Source organism: Mesoplodon mirus, assembly GCF_964341445.2.
Source record: "Mesoplodon mirus genome assembly, chromosome: 11".
Lineage (NCBI taxonomy): Eukaryota > Metazoa > Chordata > Mammalia > Artiodactyla > Ziphiidae > Mesoplodon > Mesoplodon mirus.
Genome location: NC_138987.1, coordinates 75,938,959 through 75,951,782, shown reverse-complemented (window position 1 = coordinate 75,951,782; position 12,824 = coordinate 75,938,959). Strand labels below are relative to the sequence as shown.

Below are 12,824 nucleotides of genomic sequence, written 5' to 3'. Positions count from 1 at the left end.
GATGTGCCAAATAATCTTAAATTTAACACCCCTTATCCACTCAACATTACTTTTCTCCATCATAGGGGACCTTTCTGGACAACAGGAATGGGGCCCTATGTCCTCTGCCTATTGGGTTTGGAAATGGGGAGTCTTGGCAGGACTTAGACAAAGGAGGAGACTAAAGTCTGGGTATTTATTCCCCTGGCTTACTTCCTATGTGTAGGTGCCTTAGGCTGGCTCTCTGAAAGTTCTCATCCATCTTTTGGAGCTTGTGAGTGATAAGAGCTGCTCTGTCATTACCAGCCCACGTTATTGCTCTATCCCTTGTGATCCCCCTCTTCCAAAACTCTGTAAATAGTCTACTTGTAAATACTATCCTTAAATTATTCTAACTTGAATGGGTCATCTGTTTCTTGTAGACCCTTTCTGATACAGTAGATGAGTTTAGGGTGTTTGCTTTTGTAGAAAGTATGAAATTAGAAGATGTACTAGTTTTGACTAAGAAAAAATACAGTAAGGAAAACATACTCTGTTACCGAAAAATATGAATTACAAAGTTGAAAAAAATAGCAAATTTGTAAACATTTATGTATAATATAAAAATGCATAATAGAGACAAGTTTATATATTATTTGATTACTGATTATTTGATTATTATTTGATATACTGTTTATTAGTATTGTGTCTATGTTAAATTTGCTTAGTGTGATCATTGTAGTGTGGTTATATAGTAGAATGCCCTTATTCTTAGAGATATGCCACTTTATTTAGGGATGAAATGTCATGACATATTAACCAACTCTCAAAAGGAACAGCAAATGAAAAGAAAATATGTGTGTGTGTAAGAAGAGACATAAAGCAAATGTGTCAAAATACTAATAATTAGTTAAGGTATATGGTACTTTTGTTGTGGTATATGGGTATTCACTGTTAATATTCTTGCAACTCTTGTGGCTTTGAAATTTTCAAAATAAAAATTTGGGGGAAATATTCAAAACAACAAAAAATAAATACTTATGGATAAAGATCTTTATAAACTAATAAGATGCATAATATACCAGCATTTGAACAAGCAAATCACTGAAGGAGAAATACAGAAGGCCCTTAAACAAAGTGATACTAGACTGAATAATAAAGAAATACAAATTTAAATGAACTGTCAGTGTTTATCTACCAAAAAAAGTAGCAAAGACTCAAAAAAGTGGTAATGCCCAATGCTGATGGGGATGCAGCAGATTGAACATGAAGCATAGCTTGGTGCCTCCCATCTTGTAGTGTGCAGTCTGGTAGTACCTGAATGCATAAAATCTGTATGCTCTTTAATCACAGCAGTTTCATTTAATGAACTAAGTAAATCTAATGAGGTAATAGGATAAGTAAGTAAGGTTATATGTACAAAGTATGTTCATTGCAGCATTGTTAATAGTGGCAAGGACCATTTAAATGTCCATCAGTTGGGGTTTGGTTTTACATACAGAATACTATTTAACTATTAAGCACAGAAGTAAATATATTGATATGGAATGATATCCCTGATTGTTTTATTAAAAATAAAAGTGGGTTAGAGAAAAATACACATAGTACTACTATCCCATTTAAAGTAAAATATCTATATATTCTGGGCATAATTTTGTGTATACCAATATTATATAGGTTTTGAAAATACCTAATATTATATGGTTGAGAGTATCAGAAAAGATAGGAAAATTATGGGGAATTGGGGCTTTTATATTTTCTCTCTCCTTTTGTTTGAGTTATAAATTTTTATATATCCCATGAAATAATCATAGATATTGTTACCACATAACTAATTGATTTTACACTAGGGTATATATTTTCTCTTTTTGTACTTTTTTATTTTAAAGAAATAAAGATCGTATAATAGAAAATGTAACTAAACTTTCATTTTAAAAGACTTGGCAATAATTTTTTTAAAGTAATTATATAGCATAGTCTTACTGAGTTACAAAAAATCTGTTAAGAAACTCATTTTGCTCTTGTGTATTCCATTTTCAGAGCAGTGGAAAGAGCTCAGTGCTAGAAAGCCTAGTGGGGAGGGACCTGCTTCCCAGAGGCACTGGTATTGTCACCCGGAGACCTCTCATTCTGCAGCTAGTCCATGTTTCACCCGAAGATAAACGAAAAACAACAGGAGAAGAAAATGGTAAATTTTAGAATTGGAATATAAATTATTTAAAAATTCTTCATTTTTGGTCCAATCTTCAAAAGACATGAGCTAATTAGAAATTAGTGACTGTAGCAAAATCAGAAGTCTTGTAAAGAAAAGTGGTATGCATCTTTTCTCATGTAAAAAAAAGAGTAATTGTTGTTGTTTTTGAGGACCATGAGTCAACTTGTTTGAAAGAGAACCTTTTTGGTAATTCAGTTTAGTAAACTGTTGTTAATGCTATTTAGTGGAGGATCTAGTGAGCTACTTGGTAAACGAGAATCAGTTATTTTTAAAAGTTTTTGTGTCTTTTGGAGTGTTTTAAACTTTTTTTCCTTGTGTTTAAAACAATGTTCTTGCCTTTTCACTTTGTTTTAGAATTTAAATATTTTCTTTTTTTTGCCACGCCACGCGGCACGTGGGATCTTAGTTCCCCGACCAGGGATCGAACCTGCGCCCCCTGTAGTGGAAGCGTGGAGTCTTAACCACTGGACCACCAGGGAAGTCCCTAGAAATTAAATATTTTAGATTCTAGTTTAAAGATTTACTTTTAAATAAAATTAAAATGATTTAGCTTTTCAGCATGGCAATGTTATCTTACCTTCCCTTTTCTGGTCTTGCCATGTGTCTGCTAATTTTGAATCTTTGGCCCTTCAATCTAAGATGAATATTATTTTTAGAAAGAGTTTTTTAAAAAAAATTATTATTATTTTTTCCACTCCGCGTGGCATGAGCTATCTTAGTTCCCCGACTAGGGATCGAACCTGTGCTACCTACAGTGGAAGCATGGTGTCTTAACCACTGGACTGCCAGGGAGGTCCCTAATTATTATTATTTTTTTTACTATCCTTCTCTTGCTAAGGCTTACCTATATAACACATACTTTTTAGATTCCTCCCTCACCCAAATAATAAACATGGAGTATCATGATAAAATATGCACCATCCTTTATAGCAGTTCTTCTTTGGTTAAACTGAAAATATTTTAAGACACACTATCTTTATTAGCATGTTTTAAATTGCCTATTAAATATGTATCCTCTATTGATCATACTTTTACATTAGTGAGATTTGGAATGTTTGATGAGAGTAATATGTTTAATCTTCAGTGTTTGGTTCACATTTTGTCTTATTTATAAAAGTCTATAAAATGTTCTAAGTATTAAATTGTATTTGCAGCAGAGTACCATGTTTGTTTCTCATTCTGCAGAGATCTGTTTTCAATGAAGTTTCATTCTGTTTCTTATGTCCTAATCTAAGATGGGATGATAATTTGATTCAATTGAAGTTACTTTAATTTCTGTATCTGATCTTTTCCTTTACTTATTATAGGAGCATTGTTGTGATAGCTTGATTTTTTTTTTTAAAGGGGAAGTAAAAAAGACCTGTCATGAGCATCTAGAATGACTACAGAAAGTTAATCACTAAAGCAAGTTAATGAAGTTGTAGATGTTAACATATAATGATAAATATTTTTGGATAGACTGCCAGAGGATATGTAGGAGTCTTTTAATTATATTAGGTAGCTTCTTGGTATATTATTCATCGCTTTGCTTTTCTGTAATATTTCTTTATTATTGAAATTCTGAACCTTGTATTTAATCATTTTGGACTAATTTATGGTCCAGCTTCAAATGTATGGAATAACTCTTTAAAAATTTCATTCTCACTAACATCATCAATTTTACCAAATACCTTAAACTAAGACTTCAAGAAACTGTATGGTGTTAAGTCTGTTTCTTTTAACTCTTCATTTTCTTCAGTCACCTTGAAAAGGGCAGATGATATCCTGTCTCTCAGAAACTATTTGCAGATGTGGGCAGTGTTTCTGGAAGGGGTATACATTTCAGCTATAGAAGTGTCAGTTCCTTGGTATCTCTTTGTTTGTATGTCCACTCTGTTTTGTTGATGTCTCTTCTTGGTGGTTGGTCAGTAAATCTGCATATCTTTACCTATATATATATATATTTCCCACCCCCAAGCTTAGTGCTTATTTTTTATATTAAAAAACATAAAGCCTCACTTAAAATGACAACTCAGCCACCCAGAACACAAAATAGATTTTGTAAATTTTGAGTACTAAATGTCATGTATCTTATTAATAACTAGAATAGTTCTTTAACTTCTCATCAGAACCTATCTATCCTTAGGATAAACAGTTCTACCTTACCACAAATCATTCTACCCTAGAGGAAATTAGAAACAGTGAAGCAGGAGACAGCCAGAAGAGTATGAACTACCTGACAGCCTGGCAACCATACAGGAGAAAGGGGAGGAAAACATAAAGACAGGAGAACTTCAAAAAAAGAAAAAATCAGTCTCTAACCATTTTGTATAGGGATTTGTAGCCTCAAAGGGCTTTATTATGTAACAAAGGCATAAGTTACCATTAATAGGTAAGTTTAAGAGCAGTGGATTCTAACACGACATGGAGCAGTATAATCCATTTTAAATATAGGTCCATCAAAACTGGCTAAACTATTTAAGTATTACTATGTATAATTCAACTATCAGGAAAATTTATTTAACATGAGATACCTCATTCTGCCAACTACATAGGATAATTGAGGTGTCAGTATATAGATTTATAGTATTTCTCATCTTGCCCCCCCACTTCTGCCAATGTAAAAGAATTTTCTGATAAAATCTTATTAAAAACAAAAACTGTTTTCAAGTGAGATGGTGGTTTAGTTTGAACTTTGAACTCTATGATTACCTTTCATATATTTGTAAGAAATAAATCAAGTTTTCCTCAGATCTCCTTGTAGACTAAATCCAAAAGTAGCATGCTGACTAAAGACCAAAACTGTTTCTGTGCTGTTCTGTTAAATTCAATATATATTTCAAAGAAAATAATCCCTTAGAAAGCTCAATTGGTAAATACTTTCATATTTACTTTCAAGGTTTTGAAAGATGTGTTTGATATGTTTTGTAGATTTTTCCCACTAGGTAATTTATCTTTACCCATAGTTATCAGATATCTAAGACAAATTTTTGAATAGTAAATTAATTTTAATCTATTTTGTTAGAATTAGAAACCAGAGGTGATATAATTAGGTATAATGGAAAATAAAAATAAATTATGGCACACTGTATACTTCATTTATGTCATTTAAAATATTATATATATCCCTCTAATTATAACTAATTGTAATGGAAGTTTTATAGTTGTAAATTTGGAATAATTGAATGCATTTGAAATGGCATTTGAAATGTGTTCAGGATTTTTGCACACTTGATTTTTTAGAAAGGTTTGAAATATTAGGGATAAGCACTAAACTTATCATTCTGTGCTGTTTCTCTTTAACTACAGACCCTGCTACATGGAAAAACTCAAGACACCTTTCTAAAGGTTTCCTTTATCCATTTGTTTTTGGCCCTTCTTTTCCTATTGTGCCTGCATGTGTGCTTTTGTACTCTTACAGGCTGTGTGCATTTTTTTTTTCCATTTTTATTTGCCTATCCACATTGATTGACTGCAGGTGTTAGTGGTTCTTGTTACCTTTTGGCATTGCATCAGAATGCAGGCTTTTTTTGGTGGTGAATGTAATTTATTTTATTTTTAAAAACATGCTTGTGAAGCCAGGCCTCTTCTATATGATAAGGTAAATTAAGAACACCCCTTTGGTATATAGTACCTGCCTCTGAGTTCTATTCATCTAGATTACTCCAGTCCTCCAATGAGACTTCTTGGAAGAAGGTACTAAGCTTCAAGTAGGTGAGCATTTTACTTGCAAAAAGGATCCAGTTTATTTACCTTTATCCCACCAAAGAAATTGATCCACCTTTTCAGTCATTTTTATTTTGATCTCAGGTGGCTGATATGTGTTATTCATAAACTTAATCATTAAGACATTTAAAACTCTGAATTTGGCAAAAGCAGAATAGCTGTGCTTGGGGGCGGCAAAGTTAGTTTACCTTTCTACAATTAAGCATTTCTAGCTTCTCTGGAAAAATCAGAACAAAATTTGCTCTCCAAGTCTCAGACCACTCAAAACAGTACCTGCAGTGAATAATTTTTCCTTTTTTCAGCAAGTGCAAGAGGAACAGACCTATTATTGGAAACTACTGGCGAGTAGCAACTCCATACAGGGCATATGCCAGGTTCCCCACACCCCATGCCATTTCATTTCTTACCTACCTTCAATTCCAAGGGAGAACATAATCTTGTTCCTGGGGGGGAAAAATCACGTTGAAAATGCATACAAATTATGGAGTAGCTTCACACTACTGAGAGAGCTCTTTACAGTAACAACAAATTGTGATTTTATGGGTTACCAACAAGGAACCAAATTAAGATAAAAACGACAAAGCAATGAAAAGTTAGCTGTTTCATTCACATATTGCAAATTTTTGTGAGTTATGTGTAAATCTATTATATATGCCTTTTGCATTATTATTCAGTATGACTCATAAGTTTTCTTCTTTTAGCCATTAGCTTGAGTATTTTCATGAGATAAACTGCTTTTTATGTGTAAGATATTTAAAAATAAAGTATACATATTTTACTATAATATGAGGAGAGGTAAACAGTTTTATTTGTTAAAATCTAGATTTCAAATAGTGGGAAGACCTGTGAGCAGCTCTGAAATTAGTCGTTTCTGAAATACCTGGTACAATTTTTAAAATGTGAGAGTATAATTTAGCAGATCTTAAAATATAAGTTAACTTGTAGTTAATGGAAAAATAGGAAAAAATAATATTGTACTGCCTTTTTGAATCCCTAAATAAAGATAAAAAGTAATTTCCATAATTTCCAATAAATGGAGTCTTTCTTTTTCCAGGGGTTGAAGCAGAAGAATGGGGTAAATTTCTTCATACCAAAAATAAGGTAATTGTACAAGAATATGGTGAAGAGTAACATGTCGAAAACATTTTTTGGGGGTACAAGTAGTTGATAATTTAGTTTCTTATGATTGGCAATGTAGCATTGTTATCTTGAAGCAGCTGTTCCTTATAAAATAAATCTTATCTTAGCATTTCTAACCGTAGTAGTTTATTTGGAAAACATTTAAGTTGAGCCCTGTTCTCTCTGAGACTCTTAACTGTTGTGGGCTCAGGCAGCTTTGAAAAACTCATATAAACTATCACTCTTTGGCTCAGAAAAAATATGTGTATATTAGAGTTTGTTTACTAATTCTCTGAAGCAGATCCATAGACATCCTTGTAATTTATCAAACCCCGCTTAAGAACTTTTAATCTTATTTTGAATACCGTGTTTTTTGTTTCAATAATTTTTAGCTTTACACAGATTTTGATGAAATTCGACAAGAAATTGAAAATGAAACAGAAAGGATTTCAGGAAATAATAAGGTAGGCATCTCTTTAGAGCTGGAAATTATAACCATTGGTAAATATATCATCGAGAGTATTCTGGTCTTTGAAACTAATGGAGTATTTTCCCAAATATATAAAAACTTTATTTAATACCTTTTGTTTCTTAGAGTTTTTATATGCTATCAGATATTTCATTTAGGTGTTTATTCTCGATCTTGAGATGTATATATCACTTTATTATGTAACTTTTAAAAATACTTCCTACAGTGTTATCTTTTTCTGCTGGACTGACTGTATTCTAATTTAAGAAGCAATATATAACTTACAAGATCCATGTATTTTGAAGAGCTCTTTTTCTTACCTGAGTAAGGCTAGATTGACTTATGAAAGCAAACAGAGGGAAATTAAGGTTTTTTTTTTTCAGTGAAAATGAAAAGTAATGTTAACAGCTGAATTGTCTTCTCAGATTCTGAGAATTTAAAGTAAATTAGGTGTCTAAGATACGATTAATTTTGACACGAGGCGCTATCACTGACTCCCTTAAATGCTTCTGTTTTCTCCCTTTTCTTTCTTTATTCTTATTACTTTTCTGTTCCCTTCCCTTTTGTTTTTACCTCCATTCTTGTATGGGTACGTTTAATCCCACAAGTGGGCCTTAGCTAAGTACTAATATTAAAAAAATATTTATTGAGTCCTTTTATCTGCCGGATGCTGTGCTGGAGAGATTTTTCCTGACAAAAAGGCATTTTTGGAGCCATGTTAATTTCTTTATGCCTATTCAGATATTTGTCTCTGTTTTAGTGATTTACTAAGCTTTGTTTATTATTGATCTCTGGGCAGGTTACCTTTTAGTTACTGCTACTGCCGCCATACTTCCCTGATTTGGATAACTTGTTACCTATGTCTCACTCCCTGAACTCAAGAACTTCATAAATTTGGATAGTGATACATTATTCTTTTGTTCAGCACTAAGTCTATTAAACATATTTAAGAAACGTTATCTGCTGAGAATCTGGAGAAAAGAATGTGAAATAATATAGGGGAAATAAATTGTGTATATTAATAGTATAACGTTGGATGGGATTATAACCTATGGCTAGCTGCCTTATTTCCTATATGTTTCATCGGGTTTTGATTGTTGAAATGCTTTAGAAATCATGGTTTATTTAATAATTAAAAGCATCTAATGTATAATACTTAAAAGAGGTTTACTTTAGCATTTTTATTCATTGAAATTTTAATGTATTTTAATATGATATTTTAAAACTTAATTTTTAGGGAGTAAGCCCTGAACCAATTCATCTTAAGATTTTTTCACCTAATGTTGTCAATCTGACACTTGTGGATTTGCCAGGAATGACTAAGGTAAAGAATAGTTGTTACTCATTGTGGGTATGGTCATGTTTGTTTTCACTTGAACAAATGTAGTTTTTCCTTAACCTCATATGGATTAATCAGCTTTTTTTTGCAACTACCTTGATTTATTAGCAGCATTTGACATAGTTGAGCCCTTCTTTCTCCTTGAAACATTTCCTTTACTCTGCTTCCAGGGTACCACACTCTAGAGGATTATTTCTGATAGTACTGGTCACTCCTTCTCAGTCTCTTTTGCTGGTTTCTTATCTTCTCAATGTCTAAACAGTGAGTGCCCCAAAGCTAAGTTTTTGGACCTCTTGTCAAAGGGGTACACCTAACCTCTTGATGATTTCATCCGGTCTTATGACTTTAAATATGAGTGTCTGTATGCTGACAACACTCAAATATCTCCAGACTTGTATATTCATCTTGTATATCCACTGTCTGCTTGACATACACACTTCAGATGTCTAATAGGCATTTCAAACTTGATGTGTCTAATACCAAATGCCTGATCTGTCCCTCAACCTGACTTGATCTTTCTACAGTCTCCTCCATCTCAATAAATGGCAACTCTGTTCTACCAGTTGCTTAGCCAAAATGTTTGTAGTCATCCTTGACACTTCTTATCCTACACCCTACTTTCTGTGTCAGCAAATCCTCTAGCTCTCTTTACCTTTAAAATACAGGCATACCTTGGAGATATTGCAGGTTTGGTTCCAGACCACGACAATAAAGTGAATATTGCAATAAAGTGAATATCACAATAAAGCAAATCACACAAATTTTTTGTTTATCCAGTGCATATAAACGTTATGTTTAGGGCTTCCGTGGTGGCACAGTGGTTGAGAGTCCGCCTGCTGATTCAGGGGACACGGGTTTGTGCCCCGATCCGGGAGGATCCCACATGCCGCGGAGCGGCTGAGCCCGTGAGCCATGGCCACGGGGCCTGCGCGTCCAGAGCCCGTGCTCTGCAACGGGAGAGGCCACAAAAGTGAGAGGCCCGCGTACCACAAAAAAAAAAAAAAAAAAAAAAAAAAAAGTTATGTTTACACTATACAGTCAACCCTTGAACAAGGGTTTGAACTGCATAGGTCCACTTATATGTGGATTTTTTTCAGTAAATATATTGGAAAATTTTTTTGGAGATTTGTGACAATTTGAAAAAACTTGTAGACAACTGCATAGCCTAGAAATACTGAAAAAATTAATAAAAGTGAACATACAAATCTATTATAAAAAGTTAAAATTTATCAAAACCTATGCACACAGACTGTACATGGTGCCGTTTGAAGCAGAAAGAAATGTAAACAAATGTAAAGATGCAGTATTTAATCATAACTGCATAAGATGAACTGTAGCACATACTGTACTACTGTAATAATTTCATAGCCACCTTCTGTTGCTGTTGTGCTGAGCTCAAGTGTTGTGAATAGCCCGTTAAAATGCCGTTTGATGCTAATCATCTCTGCTTGAGCAGTTCATCTCTCCAGTAAATCATGGGAAACGGTGATCTCTGTGGTTCTTGCATACCTTTCATCATGTTTAGTGTACTGCCGTAAACCTTGAATAACACCATGAGACACGTATGAAGCGCCACTAGTGATGCTGGAGGTGCTCCCAAGAAGCAGTGAAAAGTCATGATGGTACAAGAAAAACTTGAATTGCTTGATATGCACTGTAGATTGAGGCCTGCAGTTGCCCACCATTTCAAGATAAATGAATCCAGCTTAAGAACCATTGTAAGAAAAAAGAAAAGGAAATTCATGAAGGCAGTGCTGCAGCTGTGCCAGAAGGCATGAAAACCTTGCACTTTATGAGCAATGCCTTTATATCTTGTATTGAAATTTCAACTTTTATGTGGGTGCTGGATTGCTGTAGGAAAGGCATACCTATAGACTATAACATTATTTGAGAAAAAGCAAAGTCAACATATGACAACTTAAAGCAAAAGCAAGGTGAAGGATCTAAAGCTGTGTAATTTATTGCCAACAAAGGATAGTTTGATAATTTCAGAAAGAGGTTTGGCTTAAAAAATGTCAAGATAACAGGAGGCAGCAGACAAGTTCTCAGATGCTCTTAAGAAAATCATTAAGGAGAAAGGATATCTGCCTGAACAGGTTTTTAATGCAGATGAAAGTGCCCTATTCTGGAAAAAAATGCCACAAAGGACATTTATTAGTAAGGAAGAGAAGCAGGCACCAGGACGTAAGGAAGGAAGGGATAGGCCAGCTCTACCGTCTAGTGCAAATGCAGTTGGGTTCATGATCAGGACTGCCCTTATCTATTAAGCTGCTAACCCCCAAGCCTTGAAGGCAAAAGAGAAACACCAGCTGTCAGTCTTTTGGTTGCCCCGAAAGAAGGCCTGGACAAAGAGAACCCTTTTCCTGGACTGGTTCCATCAATGCCTTGTCCCTGAAGCAGGAAGTACCTTTCCAGTAAGGGACTGCCTTTTAAAGTTCTTTTGGTATTAGACAGTGCCCCTGGCCACAGGAGTTGAAGTGGTCTACTTGTCTCCAAACACAATGTCTCTTACTCACCCTCTAAATCAGGAGGTCCTATGGACCTTTAAGGCTTATTACACATGGAACTCTATGGAAAGGATTGTCAGTACTATGGAGGAGAACCCTGTTAGAGAGAACATCATGAAAGTCTGGGAGGATTACACTACTAAAGATGTTGTTGTTATTGAAAAAGCCATGAAAGGCATTAAGTCTGAAATAATAAATTCCTGCTGGAGAAAGCTGTGTCCAGGTGTTGTGTAAGACTTCAGGATTTACGACAGAGCCAATCAAAGAAATCATGAAAGAGACTGTGGACAGGTCCAAAAAAAAGTGGTTGGGTGGGTGAAGCGTTTCAAGATATGAATCTTGTAGAAATTCAAGAGCTAATGTAGACAGTGCATGGGAGGAATTAATAGAAGATGACTTGATGGAAATGAGTACTTCTGAAACAGTGCCAGATGATGAGGAAGAAGATGTAAAAGAAGCAGTGCCCCCAAACAAATTGACATTACACGATCTGTCAAAGTGTTCCAGTTATTCAAGACTGATTTTGACTTGGTGGAAGAAGGATTGGCACCATATAGAAACATTTTTAGAGTGAAAAAACAACAGTCAGACAGAAATTATGATGTATTTCCATCAAACTACACTGGGTGTGCCTGCCTTTCCTGCCTTCGCTTCTGCCTCCTCTGCTTTTTCTGCCTCTGCCACTCCTAACATAGCAAGACCAGATCCGCCTCTTCTTCCATCTACTTCACATGAAGATGATGAGGATGATCCACTTCCACTTAATGAATAGCAAATAACCATCATGCCATAGAGTTCTGTTGTATATGTGTATGTCTTCTTGTGAAATCTAGTAACTGTATGGCAAGAACTGTATGAGAGGGCTTCCCTGGTGGCGCAGTGGTTAAGAATCCACCTAACAATGAAGGGGACATGGGTTCGAGCCCTGGTCTGGGAAGATCCCACATGCCGCGGAACAACTAAGCCCGTGCGCCACAACTACTGAGACTGCACTCCAGAGCACTCCAGAGCCCGCGAGCCACAACTACTGAGCCCGCGTGCCACAACTACTGAAGCCTGTGTGCCTAGAGCCCATGCTCCGCAACAAGAGAAGCCACCGCAATGAGAAGCCTGCGCACGGCAATGCAGAGTCGTCCCTGCTCGCCACAACTAGAGAAAGCCTGCGTGCAGCAACAAAGGCCCAATGCAGCCAAAAAAAAAAAAAAAAAAAAAATTAGTTCCTTTAAAAAAAATAAAAAAAGAACTGTATGAGATGTTTTTGTGTCCTTTTTGTCATCATTGCCTAAGTACTCATTATGTAGAACATCGTGTACAAGACTTGTATTGAAATGGATAGCCTGTCTTTATATAGGTATAAGGTGAGTGATATTTAATGTAAAATTAATAATGTGTTTTCTTACTGTTTTATAACTTTGCTTTCAAAGAATTATATTACCATGCAGTATGCCTTTCTTTTGTAATTGGAGAAACTGCGTATCAGCCTATCACAGGTAAGTGGTTTCCATACTGTAT

The 12,824-nt window shown here is 34.9% G+C and overlaps 1 protein-coding gene across 4 annotated transcripts in view; it reads left to right on the top strand.

The window, feature by feature from the left end:
* The window catches only part of DNM1L (dynamin 1 like), a 63,721-nt gene that overhangs the window by 28,563 nt on the left and 22,334 nt on the right, over nucleotides 1-12,824 (top strand). For all 4 annotated transcript variants that reach the window (XM_082635087.1, XM_082635090.1, XM_082635089.1 and 1 more), the window contains exons 2-5: nucleotides 1,999-2,146; nucleotides 6,933-6,979; nucleotides 7,390-7,461; nucleotides 8,704-8,790. In XM_082635087.1, coding sequence (XP_082491213.1) covers nucleotides 1,999-2,146; nucleotides 6,933-6,979; nucleotides 7,390-7,461; nucleotides 8,704-8,790 — 354 coding nt within the window. The remainder of the gene's footprint in view (nucleotides 1-1,998; nucleotides 2,147-6,932; nucleotides 6,980-7,389; nucleotides 7,462-8,703; nucleotides 8,791-12,824) is intronic.